The 17,510-nt window shown below is 41.0% G+C and overlaps 1 protein-coding gene across 1 annotated transcript in view; it reads right to left on the reverse strand.

Moving 5' to 3' along the window:
• The window catches only part of col12a1b (collagen, type XII, alpha 1b), an 80,757-nt gene that overhangs the window by 3,726 nt on the left and 59,521 nt on the right, over positions 1-17,510 (reverse strand). The window contains exons 51-77 of the mRNA XM_077511034.1: positions 16,925-17,054; positions 16,725-16,844; positions 16,456-16,602; positions 15,344-15,460; positions 15,012-15,164; positions 13,843-13,917; positions 13,497-13,636; positions 12,525-12,648; positions 12,298-12,441; positions 11,223-11,387; positions 11,101-11,139; positions 10,889-11,027; positions 9,259-9,401; positions 9,061-9,170; positions 6,576-6,734; positions 5,085-5,162; positions 4,371-4,457; positions 3,155-3,208; positions 2,924-3,019; positions 2,450-2,503; positions 2,041-2,094; positions 1,888-1,941; positions 961-1,032; positions 841-876; positions 693-759; positions 352-606; positions 63-233 (exon numbers count right to left, since the gene is read on the reverse strand). Of these exons, the coding sequence (XP_077367160.1) occupies positions 63-233; positions 352-606; positions 693-759; positions 841-876; positions 961-1,032; positions 1,888-1,941; positions 2,041-2,094; positions 2,450-2,503; positions 2,924-3,019; positions 3,155-3,208; positions 4,371-4,457; positions 5,085-5,162; positions 6,576-6,734; positions 9,061-9,170; positions 9,259-9,401; positions 10,889-11,027; positions 11,101-11,139; positions 11,223-11,387; positions 12,298-12,441; positions 12,525-12,648; positions 13,497-13,636; positions 13,843-13,917; positions 15,012-15,164; positions 15,344-15,460; positions 16,456-16,602; positions 16,725-16,844; positions 16,925-17,054 (2,983 nt within the window). The remainder of the gene's footprint in view (positions 1-62; positions 234-351; positions 607-692; positions 760-840; positions 877-960; positions 1,033-1,887; positions 1,942-2,040; positions 2,095-2,449; positions 2,504-2,923; positions 3,020-3,154; positions 3,209-4,370; positions 4,458-5,084; positions 5,163-6,575; positions 6,735-9,060; positions 9,171-9,258; positions 9,402-10,888; positions 11,028-11,100; positions 11,140-11,222; positions 11,388-12,297; positions 12,442-12,524; positions 12,649-13,496; positions 13,637-13,842; positions 13,918-15,011; positions 15,165-15,343; positions 15,461-16,455; positions 16,603-16,724; positions 16,845-16,924; positions 17,055-17,510) is intronic.

Here is a 17,510-nt window from a genome sequence, read left to right on the forward strand (position 1 = left end):
TAACAGGAAGTCTTCACGGTCCCCGGGCCATGAACAGGAAGTGATGTCATGGGCCTACTTACCCGCGTATCCTTGACCGTTGTAAGGAATTCCCGCGCACTGGGTCGAGTCACAGTAGCCGGCCGCCCCGGGGGGGCCGCGCGCGCCGGCGTAACCGGGACGACCGGGGGGCCCGCGAGGTCCCGTGGAGCCCGTCGGCCCCGGGGGGCCCGTCCTGCTTTCACCGGGTGGGCCTGGCGGGAAAACCAATATTACGATTCTTCCAAAAACGTCAAATTTGGTTGGATTTGAAATGCGACTGAGGACATTTTGGAAGCGAACAACAACGAAAACGGCCCCCCGGAAGCGTACCCGAGGGTCCTCGAGGGCCTTTCTGTCCGACCCCCGCCACGCCCCGCTCGCCCTTCTCTCCGGCCGGCCCCGCCTCCCCGTTCTGCCCCGGCAGTCCCGGGTTTCCGGGGAAACCGTTGCGTCCGGGCGGGCCCAGCTCTCCGCGGGGTCCCGGCGTGCCGGGGGGTCCGGCGGGGCCCGGGGGGCCCGGGTTGGCGTTGCGGTGGATGCCGCTGGGGATCTGGTTGAGGAGGCCGTTGACGCGGTTCATTTGGGCTGCGAGGCGACGACAAAGATGGAGGACGGACGGGACGTGAAGGTGGCGGTTTTGGAGCCGATGGAGGATGCAGTTGAAGACTCACCGTTGACGAGCTGCTCGCACACTTGCCTGGCGATGGAGCGCATCATGTTCTGGGGGGCGAAGTCTCCCTGGCGGCGACAACAAGTGACACAAGTTCAAAGGTCGTCTTCCCCATGATAGCGGCCGGCCCGACGTGGAGTCGTACTCACGCGCTCGCCCTTGTCTCCTTTGGGTCCCGCCGTACCCTGAAATCACAAACGCGCATTTTTCAGTCGCGCGCAAACAACGCGGGCTCACGTGCGCTCGCTCGGGTCGGCGACGTCACTCACGGGAGCTCCGTTCGGACCCGTGTTGCCGGGTTTTCCTTCCAGGCCGGGCGCTCCGGGGGATCCCGGGGGTCCCTGCGGGCAAAATCCAATGAGAGCGACCCCTCTTTGGTGGATGTTCTCATGCGTGCCAGATCCAAATTCAAGCACAATTTGCTTCTCCCTCCCACTGCTCGCTGAGATCGGCGGAGGCTGGTGTCTGTGGATCTTACTTTGCTTCATCTATCCTTCATTTAGTCTTTCCTCTGGTCTCTTATCTCCCTATAATAGTTGTAATTTAGAGGTTTCTGGGGTTGGTGAAAGATTCTGGTTTTGTAACCCTGCTTCATCTATCCTTCCTTTAGTCTTCCCTCTGGTCTCTTATCTCCCTAATCTGTTGGAGTTTAGAGGTTTCTAGGGTTGGTGAAAGTTTCTGGTTTTGTGACCCTGCTTCATCTATCCTTCCTTTAGTCTTCCCTCTGGTCTCTTATCTCCCTAATCTGTTGGAGTTTAGAGGTTTCTAGGGTTGGTGAAAGTTTCTGGTTTTGTGACCCTGCTTCATCTATCCTTCCTTCCTGCCTTTAGTCCTTCCTCTGGTCTCTTGGGATCTCTCTATTCTGTTGGAATTTCGAGGTTTCTGTCTGGTTGGTGCTGGATTTCGCTTTACTTTATCTTTCTCTCCTTTAATCTTTCCTGTGGTCTCCCGATCTTCTGAACGTCACCACTCTGGCGGGACTCTGAAGTATCGGGTTAAGGTGAAGGGTGATGGGATTTTTTTTTTTCATGAGGTTTCAGGTGAATTCATGATCACAAACTCACACTCGTGCACACACAAAAAAAAAAAAAAAAAAAAGAGCAATGATGATGACATGTTGAATCGGTTATACTGACGAATGAACAATACTGAGCCACAAAAAAAAAAAAACGAGGGTCAACATTTGGCTGACTCACCATGGGCCCGGCGGGTCCCCGGGGCCCGGTCACGCCGTCCTTCCCTTGAGGGCCCTGAAGATGAGACGAGACGAGACGAGACGAGACGAGACAGAAAGTCATCTGCTTCTTGTCCCTTTTGTGGGTTCAAATTCGTTTGTGCTCGGAACTCACCCTCACTCCGGCGGGTCCGATGGGTCCGCTGGGGCCGCGAGGTCCCGGCGAGCCCTGCGTGCGCACACACACACAAACAAACAGGAAGCAGCTGTGAAATTTGTACTCAAAAGGTGAATACTTGTACAAGTATCGCTCTGAGAAAAAAAAAGGGGTCATGAAAATGCAATGAGTCGTTAGCGCATTTGTTAGCATAGCGTGCGTCGACGTGGTCTTGACTGGCGTCAGCTGTTTATATTCAACGGGAGGAATTTCATCAGGCCTCTCTTGATCCTCCATCTTGAGTCGGCTTCCTGACGGGAATCCTTCCAGAAAGTCCTCCGACACGTTCATCCGTCTCACTTTGGCGCAATAAAAAAAAAAAAAAAAAACGACTGAGAAATGACGAGGACCGCCAAGCGGGACTTACTTTGAGTCCGGGTAGGCCAGAGTCTCCGGGGTCTCCTTTGGGTCCGGGACGACCCTGAAGGAGAAAAAAAACAAAATATTGTGCACAAGTAATGCACGTAAAAAAATAAATAAAAAAATAAATAAAACTAATACTGAAGCATTTATTAAATAACTAAAATGAATAAAAACTAACAGACCCACCCTGAAAACTAATTAAAACTAAATTTAAAAAAACAATACTCAAAACAAAATAAAACTAACTAACTAAAAAGAAAAATTACAAAACTATAATGAAAAAGAAAAATGAGGCAGGAGTTATTTTTGGAGTTGCTGGGAAAATGTTTTGCAGGCAGCAGACACCAAGTCGAAAAGGATTTATTAGCTGAAAAGACGTTTGTGGAATAATGGCGCCTGTCGTCAAGGAAACCTTTTCTCAAACATCTCCGGCGTAATCCTCTCAGATTTATGTGCGTGCGTGCGTGCGTGTACTCACGGCCTCTCCCGGTATGGAGCGTCCGCTGGGGCCTTGCGGACCGGGCAGGCCCATGCGCCCGGGTCCTCCCAGGTCGCCCCGAGGGCCCACTGGCCCCTGGGAGACGAGAAAGGAGATCAGATGAGTTCAGTTATGAGAAAATTGGATCTTTGACGTTTAAAGCCGTCAATGGCACTGAATGAGTGACAAAGGGATGGTGTTTTTTTTTTGTTTTTTTTAAATAAGACTTACAGGTGCACCAATTTCTCCTCTTTCACCTCGTGGTCCTTTTTTGCCAGGAGCACCCTGAGCAGAAACAAAATCAAGACAACAATTGTTCATCACTTCAACTATTTGTGGATTTAAAAAAAATTTTTTTTGTGGAAACCTCTGCTTAGTCACTTTTTAAAAAAAAAATCCATTTGGTCCATAATGAGGTCACAAAAAAAATGCATGGCTCATGTGGTTGCTGACTGGACTTAAAGTTGTTTGTTTGTGTTACCACGGCAACCAAGCGGCTGGCCACGTTTTATGTTTGTCTGCTTGCGCTTCTTCATCTGCATCGCTGTCGTCGTCCTTGGCAACAAGCAGGAAGGAAGCAGAAGCCGGGATCGTTTTTTTTGTTGTTTTTTTTTTTTGCAGCGTGAGCCTGCAGGCTAAAACTAATGCTAACTTACTAGCTTGTAGCATGGAGCCAAAAGTAGCCACTTGTTGATATACTGTCATTATGTGTCAAGTTGTTTTTAATCAAAAAAGATGATAGGAAATCTGATGCGGAATGTTCAACATGATCTGCTGACAAAAAAATATTCACAGGTAAATTGTCCTGACTAAAACCAAGACTAAAAATGTTGACAGTTTTGTTGACTAAAAACGAATAAAATGTTTTCTTGGGCTAAAATCGAGATTCAAATTCTGTCGACTAAAATGGCCAAACTAAAAATGAGATGAGATTGACTAACTTGTCAAAAACTAAAAAATGTGACTGAAACGCGAGTAAAACCGAGACTAAATTGAAAAATGAACACTAGTTTGGAATTAGCATAACGTTGGTGCGAATAGCCCATCTATGGGGTTTTTGCATTGTATGTTAGCATTAAGCTAAACCCTTTTTAGGAGATGACATTGAAATCATATATAATATTATATTTAATCAATATATGTGCATATGTTAAATTGTCTTTTGTCTTGAAGTGTTTTTTTTTTTTTTTATACGTTTTAGGTGTATTTGAATCGGTTGAAATGTGTGTGTGATGTCAAGCTGAAATATTTGAATTGAAAATGTTATTATTATTATTATTTCTTATAAGGTCTCTCCATAATGTGAATTTTCGCCAATTGCCAGCAGGTCTCGGGAGGTAGGCCAAGTCTCGTTGTGATCCATATTTCAAAAAGAGCATCCACCGATCCCATCCCCCATTTTGCCTCCTTCCCAGGATGCACTTGCAAATTGTGGGCGTGTGCTCACCACGGGTCCCTGCGGTCCCTGCGGCCCGGTGGCCGAGCTGGTGCACTTGCAGGCGTTGGGGAGCGAAGGACATTTGCTCTCGTCTCTCTGGTGGGTGGACAGCAGAAGAAGAAAAAAGAAGAAGAAGAAGAACAGCAGAGTCAGCGCACGTCATCGTCAATCACACACACGACGGCTTTTATACTGTTATTGCACTTCTCACAAATGATAATGTTGATTTTACTGAAAAAAAAAAAAAAAGTAGGGCTGACGAGTGAGCCTTGTGGAACACCATTCATGTTTAATCAGTAATAAGAATAAGAATATCATTTTATATATATATACATATATCTATATATATATATATATATATATAAATTATATTTTATTATTATTATATTACATAATTATATTATGATTATAATATTTATATTTAATAATTAATTAATATTTTTATTTATTTATATAAGTTATTTACATTATTTAATTAATTAATAATGAATAATATTATTAGAACAAACACATTTGAACTGCAGTTGCAGTCTTGCGCCATTATGGAGGCGCTATATCAGCAGCGGCGCTCCGAAAAGACTTGAAGCAACAACGGAAGAAGAAACAGCTTTCTTTTTAAACGTTCAAGTTAGCGAAGAAGAAACAGATGACGGCGCAACCGGCGCACACGCCCATTTCCTTAGTTGCCAGGCAGAAGTGAGCCATGTTGCCATGGTTACGCACCAGGGCGGGCAGGTCGCAGCAGCGGTCGCGGCTGGTCCAGGCCAGGCTGCAGACGATATCGAACATCTGGAGCTGGAACTGAAAGGGGAAAAAAATGAAAAGAGAATAACACACGTGCGCGACAGAAGGAACTCGACGAGCGTGACGACGGGTCGCTCTGACGACTTTACGAGTACGCCAGCAAAAACTGGATTGGGACTCCTGATCGTCTGTTTCGATTTGACATGATTTGCACGCAGAACAAAAAACCGAGTCCAGCCGCGGCGAGAAAATGTTCGCAAACTGCCAGCGCAGTAAACACTCACTCCAAGATCATTATGAACAATAAAGAATACATTTTTATTTATATTCAAACATATGCAGAAGAGTTTTTAAGTGCCAAGTCGATCAAGCCAACTTTCCCCACAGGGAATTCGATCAGATGACATGAATATATTCCTACTCAATGACATCATTTTTTCATTTTTTTTTCTTAAGGGATTTTTAGCAAAAAAAAAATAACATTGCATTCATTGTATAAAGAATAGATGATATCCAAACATCACGATATGATAATTATCACAATATTGTGGGGAGGTTGACGATACAAAAAAGGGCACAAAATTGTAAAAAAAAAAAAAGAAGCTTTTACTAAAAAAAACAAAAACAAAAAAACAATGTATTGTGATTTTGTACATTACTGCACTAAAAATATTATAAAAATATTACAAATATAAAACAAAATTGTAAAAAAAAAAAAAAAAAAGTACTGATAGCAGTAAGGCTGCTTGATTATAGAAAAAAAACAATAATCACGATTGTTTTGGAAATAATGATTATTCAATCGATTATTTACTTTTTGGTACAAAACAAAAATGTTTAAGTATTTAACAATAATAAGACCAATTTCAAAAAAATAAATAGAAACACTATAATTCTTATAATTTTTCTTTGATACAAAACAAGAAAATGTTTCAACGTAAAAAAAACAAAAACAAATAAGAAATATTAAGATAAATCAAATTCTGTGAAACACTGTAATTTTGCAAGTTCCTTATGGATGAAACAAAATTGACTCAATTATTTATTTTAAAATTTAAAAAAGGTACAAATGTATCAATTTAAACAACTCAAAAATTTGTATTAATATTTTTTTTATGATTATGCTGATTTTGTAATTGTGGAGTGCAATAAGTGGAATTGTAATTAAATTTCGATTAATTGCACATCCCAAGATAGCAGGTATCGATATTGGCCCAATAGAGGACACTTATTTCAATCTGACATTGCGTCAGTCCTCCTTGCCAGTAGTTGGCGCTATACTGTGTCAATGTGTTGAATTAAATGTTATATATCAAAAGTACAAGAGTTATCGATAAAATCGCTAAATATAATATATACAATTTGTAGACTCCCTCTCGTGGTACGCAAACGAATACAGTTTGAAGTTGTCGCAAGAGCGAGCGAGCGAGCCCAACGCGATGAAAACGTTGAATGGAATGGATGACTTACGGTGGCCGATTTTCCCGAGGAGCCGAGCGACTTGGCCATCTTCCCCAGGACTTGGTATCCGTCTCGGGACGTGTTTCCGGCCGCTTTGATGCTCTTCTGGGCCACCTGTTGGCAGTCCATGTTGAGTTGGACGCCGGTGGGCGACACCAGGATGTGCAGCTAGACGGGAAAACGCACAAACACGCAACATTCTTATTTTACAACATTTTATGAGTGTTGTTGTGTTTTTGGAGGTGACAGTTCCAACGTTACAGGTGGCTGAGGGATCCTCGTGCTCACGTATGTTTTCCAACAAGCACAACAAAAGGCTGGCTAGCATTAGCAATATTAGCACTGCCATTTTTTTTTAAGAGCTGGAAGGATTTCAAGATTTTGTTATGTTCCATAATTGGAACGCATTCAACTTTTACATGAAATGACAACATGAACACTATGCGAACACTGGTTAGCATTAGCATTATTAGCACTGAGACACGGCGGCCATTTATTAATTATTTATTTATTATGTTCCAAAATTGGAACACATTCATCTTTTCCATAAATTGCCAACATGAACACGATGTACTTCATATTTCCAAATGTATTCACCTTATTATATTGTTTGGTAGCATTAAGCTAAGCAGGCTTTACGTAATTCCCTTTTCTTTTTTTAATTGTAACTGCTGTTAGCGGTAGCATAAAAGCTAACCTAGCCCCCTTGATCTTTTTATATATGACTGGATAGCCGATAGACTTTTGAAGTGGCGAGGCGGCCATATTGCTCCTCCCAAGAAACGTTTCTCGCCATACCATCCAATACATTTACAGTATCGAACATTTGAGACATTGGGAGTAACAAGATGGCCGCCCGGTGACTTTCAACAGCTTGCACATATATACAGCTAGCCAAGCTACGAGCCAAGTTAGCAGATTAAGTGCCGTGTTATAAAAAAAAAAAATTGTGTGATGAGTGCAACGTGATGAACGTTCTCAGCACACGTCCTCCATCACTTCGTTGGCTCCCGCCAAAAAAAAAAAAAAAGTTGAGGATCGTTCCAGGTGTCGACGAGAACAAATCGTCTGCTCATCGCTCACACGTTTCGCGCGCAACTCACTTGTTGCTGCTTCGACTTTTTTTTTTCCGACGTGGGAGGCTCAATTGACCGCAGTCGAACCCTCGACGACGTAAACAAAAATGGACTCAGACTCTCAATTTTTTTTCTTTTTTTTTGATGACATGTTGCACGGAGGACGTGTGCGTTTGGACCCGCGTGGAACGCGCGCAAGCGCTCCTTTCCACGTCGACTGACATTTTCATTCCGGCGCGGAGGACAAGGCCTCGCGCCAAATAGTGAGATAAATTGCAGCGGAACGGGAGGGGGAGGAGCTCACGTTTCATGATGTCAATCACTTCCAGCCATTCCAAATTGCTACTCGAGCGCACGCCGCCGCAACAAGTCGGCTACCAGAAACCAGAGCCCCTCCCCCTTCACCGCCTCCCCCTCCCTCCCCCTTCCCCTGATGTCATTGTTTGAGCGCGCTGACCCAACACTTTCCATGCCGGGACGCCAGCGAGGCGGTCTGAGGCCACACTGTGCGGTTCTGGAATGTCTTTCACTATTGTTGACAATCAAGGAATTTGCCAGTCTTTTGGGAATCATTCACTCCTTTTCCAAATCACTCATCATATATATATATATATATATATATATATATATATATATATATATATATAAACAATACCGTGGAATATGCAGTTTACCAAGAAGTCCACACAAAAAAAAACAACTTTAAGTCAAATTATTACTGCACAAGGCATGAAATCAGCAGTTTGGCATCGGCAGTTTGCATGGTCAAATTTGCATTTTGCACGTCATTAACTCATTTGCTCCCCAAAAAAACATATAAATACGTTCTATTTGAGATGTTTTAAGTGTCCCAAAGACATATTTACACGTTTTTTTTTATGCTCAAGCATACAGAAGGCTTTGATGCAGCCTCTCAACGGCAAAGAACGGTTGAAGACATGCTTGTTATTACACAAACGACCAGCAGGTGGCAGCAGAGTGTAAGAGATCAGCCGGGGCCAGGTGAGTTCCTTCACACATTGACTCTGTTCACAAGCATAGTACGCCGATCATCTGACGATTAGCATAGATCCGAAACATAGAAGGGCCAAAACATGCCTTGTCAAAATCAGGCTGCACTAAAAAAAATAGCCACCAGAGGGTGCTACAACTGTACAAATGGAAATCACCCAACTTTTTTTGAACAGATGTGCTGCGTTGAATCCCAGCACAACCCTCCCCACCGCCCCTGACATGATACTGCCTCCGTGCTGTATACTTCTCATCTGTACGTATAGCGTGTAGTTTATACAGTCGTCTGCTGGCGAAGTGGGAGCAACAAGATGGCCGCCCTGTGACTTCAAGGGCTTGCACTCGCGTATATGGGCTATCGGCTATCCAGTCATGTATACAGGTCGGTGGTCCAAACCCGCGCTCACCTTGTGGAAACTTCCGTGGAAGAGCTGCTTGACTTGCGGCTCGTCGAAGGTGACCCGCTGGATCTCGCCACGCTCGTCCTTGTTGTAGAAGGAAATCGTCTGCTTGGAGGCTGAAGGCGCGACAACTGCGTCAACATCCTGGCGCCCCTTCCACATTTTTCATTTTGTGTTTTTTTAGCGCAGACGACGGCGACTCACGGTCAACGGTGACGCCCGTCTCGGGCCTGTGGTCGGCGCTGGACACCTGCCACACGTCGAAGGCGTCGGAGGGCGTGTCGGGCAGGAGGCGGAGCATGAGGATGATGGTGTAGACGGACGGGAGACCCTCGGGGTGCACCTCCCTGGGACAAACAACACATTTGTGACAATTTGCAACTTTCGAATGTGGCAAATTTTCGAGAAAAAAACCCATACATTTGCGAGTTTCTAAAGTGGAAAATTTGCCACTTTAGAAAGTAGCAATCCACTTTCTAAAGTGATAAATGTACGAAAATTTGTGACTTTCTAAACTCGCAAATTTCCTAGTTTCCAAAGTAGCAAATTTGTGAGAAAAAAAACTGTCAATTTGCGAGTTTCTAAAGTGGCAAATTTGCGACAATTTGTGAGTTTCTAAAGAGGCAAAATTCTTAGAAAAAAAAACCCTGCAAATTTGCAAGTTTCTAAAGTGGCAAATTTGCAACAATTTGCGAGTTTCTAAAGTGGTAAATTTGCGCCAATTTGCCACTTTCTAAACTCGCAAATTCACAAGTTTGTTTTTTTTTCTCACAAATTTGCCACTTTTGAAAGTCTCAAATTTGCAACTTTCGGGATATTACCCCCACCCTCTAAAAAATTAATTTAGACGTGGCCCTAATACGTCATCGTACTTCACATCCAACGCACACACACACACACACACACACAAAAAACTGAAAAATGTCCATTTAGGTTAAGAAAAATGACCAAGATAACTGAAACAAAAATTGAAAAAGCATATTTGTTAACCAAGTAAAATTTAAAAACTAAAATGCTTTTCAAAAAAATCAAACGAATAAAAACAAAACTAAAAAAAAAAAAAAGACTTGCATTGAAAACAAATGAAAATTTGACTGAATTTCAAAACAAACCTCCCCCAAGGCACAGCAAATCATCAATCAATCAATCGGACATTCACGCAGATGTGCATTTCTCTTGGAAACGGATGGAAAATATGTCTTGTAAAATGGTGATCAGGAAAAGGTGAGTGCAAAGAAACGCAAGCGCGAGCAGCTGACGGCGTCTTTGTGCAGTAAACAATGACGAGCCGCCATTTCCTGCTTTCGCGACTATCTGCAGAACACAACTGTCAAACATCTGCTCATGTGCATCATATGTATATGCAATGAAAAACGTGACGCGTTTCCTCAGACGTTGAAACGTTTGGAATATTTGTTGATATGCACGATTGCGTACATATTACGCACGTCGCCAGATGTTTCAACTCAACCGCATTTTGGCTGCGCCGGCCCACAAATAACAAAAAAAGATGCATATCATTAAAATGTCATTGAAATGCGCTGAGGGGGGAAAAAATACATTACATTTTTTTTTTAACACAAAAAAATTATTTAAAATATAAAACACTGATGTACGTTGTCGATGAAAAAAAAATCAAACGAAAATAAAATAATAAAACTAAAAAAATAAAGTTCTAAAAAAAATACAAATAAAAAATCATCCGCAGTATTTGTAATTAAAACACCAGGGGCCTTATTTTCATGTTTTTTTGTATTAGTAATAATAATGATTAATAATGAATAATGAATAAAGCGGCTCCACCCCCCAAATTCCCTTTCAAAATGGGACTCACGTGCTGGGCATGGTGAGGAAGGCGTCGGCGTGCAGTCGGTAGGCGGTGAAGCTGTTGAAGGATCCCGGCTCCATGGACACGCCCCTCACCTGGGCGTACGTCTTCTCCGTCAGGTTGAAGGCCTCCAGCATCCGGAAGCCTGTCCGCAAACCAGTAGCAGGATCGGACACGCGATTCCAGGTTTCCAGACCGGGATTTCGCCGATGACTCACCGGGAGACGTGAAGCCGTTGACGAAGATGAGCGGGCAGGCTGCGGGGGGGAGAAGACGGAGACGTGAAACGCGGACGGAAGAGCGCGCGCGCGTTTTGGCCGCCGGCCGTCGGGTGACTTACTGGACGTGGCGGTCTCGCAGATGAAGGTGATGAGGTTCTCCTTGATGGTGTCAAAGTGGTCAAAGTCGTCCACCACGAAGACGTGTCGCTCGCTGGGCTTGCTGCTGATCTCCTGCAGCTCCACAAAGTCCACGTCGGCCACGCCGATGGCGAACACCGTGTAGCCTGACGAGGTGGAAGAATCCAAAAGCAAAACTCAAAAACAATCCAGACAGACATTTTGGACCATTTCAAGACTGGGGATTGAAAACATAAAAAACAACATAAATACGTCTTTGGGACATTTACAAGGATTTAAGCGTATTTATACATTTGGGAGCAAATGAGTTAAATTGATGTTTTCTTGTTAATTCACTGGTAAAAAAAAAGAAGAAAAGAAATAATAATAAAAATGAAATTAAATATTAATTTAATAAACTTTTAATTAATTTAAATAATTTTAATTGAATTAAAATGATAATAAATAATATCACACTTGAAAAGGAAAATCAATATCGATTATTCAATTTTTTTCTTTTTTAAACCAGCCCTAATTTTGACATTTTCAAGTCTGATTTTATCTTTTTTTTCTGTTTGTTTATATTCAGCAGTTTAAAAAAAAAAAAAAAAGCAGCCATTTGTGGACTCACAAACTGTGAGGGGTGTTGGCGCCATCTACTGGTGGTTGTGTATCACTTATGTTGTTTCCAAGTTTGAAAAACCAAAAAGAAAAACGTATTTTTACGTCTTTGGGACACAAAAACATTTAAAATAGAACGTATTCATATGTTTTTGTTAATTCATGTTAATTCATGGATAAAAAAAAAAAAAAGATATTAAAATAATTGATTCATGGTCTTCCAAATCAATATCACGCTCCAAAAGGAAAATCGATCCAATATTGAGGGTTATTTTGACATTTTCAAATCTGATTTTGCCTTTTTTCTGAAGGTAAGTTGGCCAAAATGCCGCCATTGGTGGACTCACATCGGCGCCATCTACTGGTTGTTGTGCATCAGTGAAGTAGTTTGAAAGGTAAATTGCCGAAACGGAGGATGACGCGAGCTGTTTTTTGTTTTGGTTTGTTTTTTGTTACCTGCATGTTGCAACCTGGCGCCGTTGGCCCGCACTTCGTCCTGCGAGCGTCCGTCGGTGATGACGACCACCACCTTGGGGACGTTCCTCCTCATGCCGTTGGCCACCGTGAACGCCTTCTCGTACGTGTGCTTCAGGGCCACGCCTAAAAGCGGCACGATGACATCATCGCCGCCATTAGCGCGGGAACACGCGTGTGCTGGAGACGTTGCGTGCTGCGCGTCTGACCCGTTTTGGTGTTCCCGCCCCGGTAGCGGATGTGATGAGGCGCCGCCATGGCCACGCCTTTGTCTTGGTACGAGTTGAACTTGAATTCCGTCTTTGCGTCGTCGCTGTACTGCACGAACGACACCTGCGTGCAAAAAAAAAAGCGTCATCGTCGTCATCATCATCATCATTAGGGTGTTAAAAAAAATCAATTTGACGATATATCACGATATTATAATGTGCACTTCTCACATCAATTTTTGATGGAAATATTCAACAAAACTTCGGGGTAGGGTTTAAGCATGGAAGAATGTGATATTAATTTTTTAAATTTTTCTCATAAATTTGACACTTTATAATGTCACAAATATTCAAGTTTTTTTTTTCTCATAAATTTGTGAGTTTTTTTCTCACATATTTGCCACTTTATAATGTTGCAAATATTCTTTTTTTGGGGGGGTAAATTTGTGACTTTTTTTTCTTGAAAAATTACCCCGTTTCTAATAAAAAGAAAAATATTTACATATATATATTAGGGGTGTTTTTTCTTGAAATATTACTCCGTCTAAAGAAAAAAAATATATATTCATATAGAGCTAGATAGATATATATTAGGGATTTTTGATGAAAATATTCAACAAAAGTCTTAGTTTTAGGTTTATACATTAGGCACGGAAGAATATATTAACGGAACATTAAGCCTGAAAATGTTGATTTCAATGCTGTTCAAACATGAAACCGATTGCAACCGATTTGTTCAATAAATTTATAAGCCTCAAGTATCAGATGAATACATTTTTAAACAATCCTTACAGTGTACATGTACAAGTTGACTGATTCGTATTTTATAAAATTGAGTAAAAAAATACAAAATCCCAATACTCGATTTATCAGCCATATCGGGATTAATCGGTATTGAATCGAATGGTGACCGATGAATGGCAACCCTTAATCATGATGATGAAAATCAGGAAGTGAAATGGTCGCTGGGACCTGCATCCCGGCGGGTCCGACCACGTCGAAGGTGGCGATGACGCTGGAGACGAAATGCACAACTTTGACGAAGCTCTCCTCGCCGATGCTCCACGAGCCGTCGATGAGGAACAGCACGTCCGCTTTGGCGCCTTTGCAAACTGGACACACATACAAACATTTGGGAAATTGTCGGAATATGTTCCAAATCCAAAATCCAAAATTCGCTACGTTCGCCAGCACGCCCATATTTGGCATTTGGACAAAAACGGCCCGGCCGATAATCGGTCTTTCCCGAGTCCCGATCTTGTTCCGCTCAATGCAGTCGGGGAAGATCGTCGAGGAGAAAATGTCTGTAATGTCTTACCTGCCCAGGAGGGGGGGATGGTCGGCGGCGGACTGGGAGTGGGCGGGAGCGTGGGAGCGGGCGTCGGCTTCACCACTGCCACAAAGCAAACGACAGGGGGCAGCGTTAGCAAAGACGTTTGTCATCAGAAGCACGCGTGGGCGTGGCCGTGGGCGTGGCCGTGGGCGTGGCCGTGGGCGTGGGCGGCCGTCTCATGGGTTCTCAATTGTCAATTAAATACATTAATAATAAATTATATATATAAAAAAAAAAAAAATACTGCATTATTATTTAACTGTTTTTTTTTTAAATCAAATTAAAAATTAAATTTCACTCAATACATTTGAATAATTATTGTAATTCAAGTATATTCAATTGAAGTATTATAATACTATATATATAATATTATAAATAATATTAATTATAATATTAATATAATTAGAATATAATTATATAATTATATAAATATATTCATTAATTTTTAATGTTATATATTTTATTAATTAATTATATAATAAATAATATTAGAAGATTACATTATTATACATAAGATTAATTATTAATAAATTAATAATAAATTTAAAAAATAATAAATTATTTAACAATTTTCTTTTAATTTTTTTCAAATTCAAATCAAAAATGAAATTTCATTAAATTAATTTTAATAAAAATTATTGAGATTGACGTATATTCAATTGAAGTATTGTAATAAATAATGATCAATTATTATAAACAATATTAATTATATTAATATAATTATAATATGATTACATAGATATATACATTATTTTTTAATTTTATATATTTATTAATTATTCATTTAAATTAATACATTTTCATAATTTAAATTAATTATTAAATGTAATTACATTTTTATTTATATTAATAATAATATTAATATAATATTATATATAATAATGCAATATATTATATAATAATATATGATAATAAATTGAATATAAATAATTATATTATATTAATTATAATATATATATATATTATAAAATAATGTTATATATTATTATATAATTATATAGTAATAATAATAATAATAATATACTTTGAATTTCACTATATTTTATTTTTTATTTTATATTTTTTTTTTTTGTCTTTCACAACCACTACCCCAAAGCAAACGGCAAACGACGGGGGCAATGTTAGGCGAGCCGTTTGTCATCAGAAGCACTCACGCGTTCTCTCCTTGGCGCTGACGCCGGGTCCCTCCAGGTTGGGCGTCTGCACGTAGACGGTGGCGCTGTACGGCGCGTCGGGGGAAAGTCCGTCGAAGCAGTACTGCGGCAGGCCGGCCGGGATGGTGATCTCGTGCTGGCCTCTGCTCGACGCTGCCGGGCGAGAAAACAAACCAAAAAACCATCTGTGTTCTATTGTTATAAAAAGTGCGTTCGCCCTGCTAAATCGGAGTTGATCATTCACGCGAGCCGGATTTTTGAACGCGAACGGCCGCCAGGCACTTCCAAAGAAAGAAAGGAAGGAGGGAGGGAGGGAGGCAAAGGTTGCTCACGGTCCAGCGGGTTGAGCCGGATGCGGTAGGACGTGGCCGCCCGGTGAGCCGTCCACTTGATGCAGAACTTGTCGTGAGCGACGTTGTACGTCTCCAAGTTGCTCACGTTCAGAGACACTGCACAAAAAAAACAATACAACGATTTGTTTGAATACTTGCAATACATTTTTTTACAATTAAAAATGGATGTATATGGAAAATTCTTGACATCCACTGATTTTCTTCTGTACACCATTGAGAAATGGTGAGCATTTTGAAGATATTCATTTTAAATGGATAACATTTTAATAAAGGAAGTTAAAAATGAACACGGTACGTTCTTACATAATCTTAGATATGAATGCACAAACAGGCCTTAAAAATTGCTATATTTAATTATTAATATGACAGCAGGTTTTTTATTTGTGGATTGATATTTAATTCGAAGTATATATTTATTTTGTATTTATTTCTGCAGTATTCGTATATTTATACCTTTTTTTAATATTGTTTTTTTTTAATTAATTTCACTTTTTATTTATTTATTTATGTTTAGATTTGTTGTTTTTATATCATTTATATATTTTTGGTATTTATTTTTTAATTATATTTATTATATATATATTTTTTTATTTTCACTTTTATTTCAACATTTTTTTTTTTATTTACATTTATTTCCACAGTTTGATATATTTTTTTAATATATATATATATTTTAAATTAATTAGTTTTTAGTTTTTTATTTGTTTACATTTGCTGTTGTTTTTATATCCATTTACATTTTGTGTGTAATTTTTGAATTGTATTTTTTATATATACGTTTTTATTTTCAAATTTTTTGATTTATTCACATTTTCTTCCACAGTATTTGTATATTTATACTTATTTTTGTAATATTGATTTTATTTTTTGTATTAATTTGTACTTTTTTTTAAAATTGTATGTTTACATTTGTTTGTTTTTATATCCATTTATATACATTATTTGTATTTAATTTTGGAATTATGTCTATATTTTTTATCCACATTTTTATTTCCACCAGTTATGTTTTGATTTTGGCAGTAATTGGTCCTCCATACAAATGGCGTTGAATTTGAAGTCGTAAGCTAACGCGAGCGCGTTGCGGAACGTACGCGTGGTTCCGGGCCCGGCGAGAGGCGCGCTGGCGCCGCCGGTGTACTGCGCCAAGACTCTGACGTCGTAGGTGGTCCCGGGCTTGAGATTGTGCAGCGTGTAGGACGTCACGTCGCCCACGAAGATGTCGACGGGCTGGTTGGAGCCTGCCGAAAGGGAAGTAGGCGGAGTCAACGCGGGGGACGATCCGATAAACGTCAACAGTGACATGTTAGTCTCCTCCCCCCCGTGATAAATGGGTGTTCGCTGTCGACGCGGCTGGGCGAACCTCTGGGCGCGTAAATGACTCGGTATCCTTCCACCGGCGCCGTCACGGGGTCCCAGGCCACTCGGAAGCGCGTGTACCACTCATCCGACACGCGCAGGTTCCTCGGGCTCAGCATGCCGACTGCGGGGCGGATCAAACGGGGGAAACGGTCAACGCGGGGACCGTCGGCGATTGCGACGTCGCCGACGCGTCGTCTTTACTTGTGCGTCCGTTGCCGTTGAGGAGTCCCCCGGGGCCCTCGGCGTAGATGGCCTCCACCGTGATGTTGTAGGGCGTGTCCGGGTGCAGGTTCTGCAGACGGGCGTTGTTCCTGTTGCCCGACACCACGGCCTGAAGACGGCAACGTCGCGCTCACGTCAACTCATTGACTGGCAGCCATTTTGACTCAAGCAATTCATTACTGGATTTGGACTGATTGCGTAAGGCGCACAGAATATTGGGGTCTATTGCTAGAAAAACATGGAACCGACCATGACTGAAAAATGAAAGTCTCTTCTTTCATCAGGGAAAAAAAAAGTACATTTCTATCTGTTTCCGTTTTGCAGCAATTAGCATTAGAATACAGCGAACTGTCTGACTTTTTTTTTTTTTTGCTGCAGCGTGTTGCAAACGTGGCAAGGCAAGGCAAGTTTATTTTTATAGCACATTTCATACACAAGGCAACTCAATGTGCTTTACACGAGGAAAGACAACACATAAGCATCAAGAAACAGTAGTTAACATTCAGAGGAAAAATAATAATAAATAAAAATAGGTTACAAAATTTACTAAAAAAAAACAAAACAA

Source organism: Festucalex cinctus, chromosome 21 (assembly GCF_051991245.1).
Source record: "Festucalex cinctus isolate MCC-2025b chromosome 21, RoL_Fcin_1.0, whole genome shotgun sequence".
NCBI classification, from domain to species: domain Eukaryota; kingdom Metazoa; phylum Chordata; class Actinopteri; order Syngnathiformes; family Syngnathidae; genus Festucalex; species Festucalex cinctus.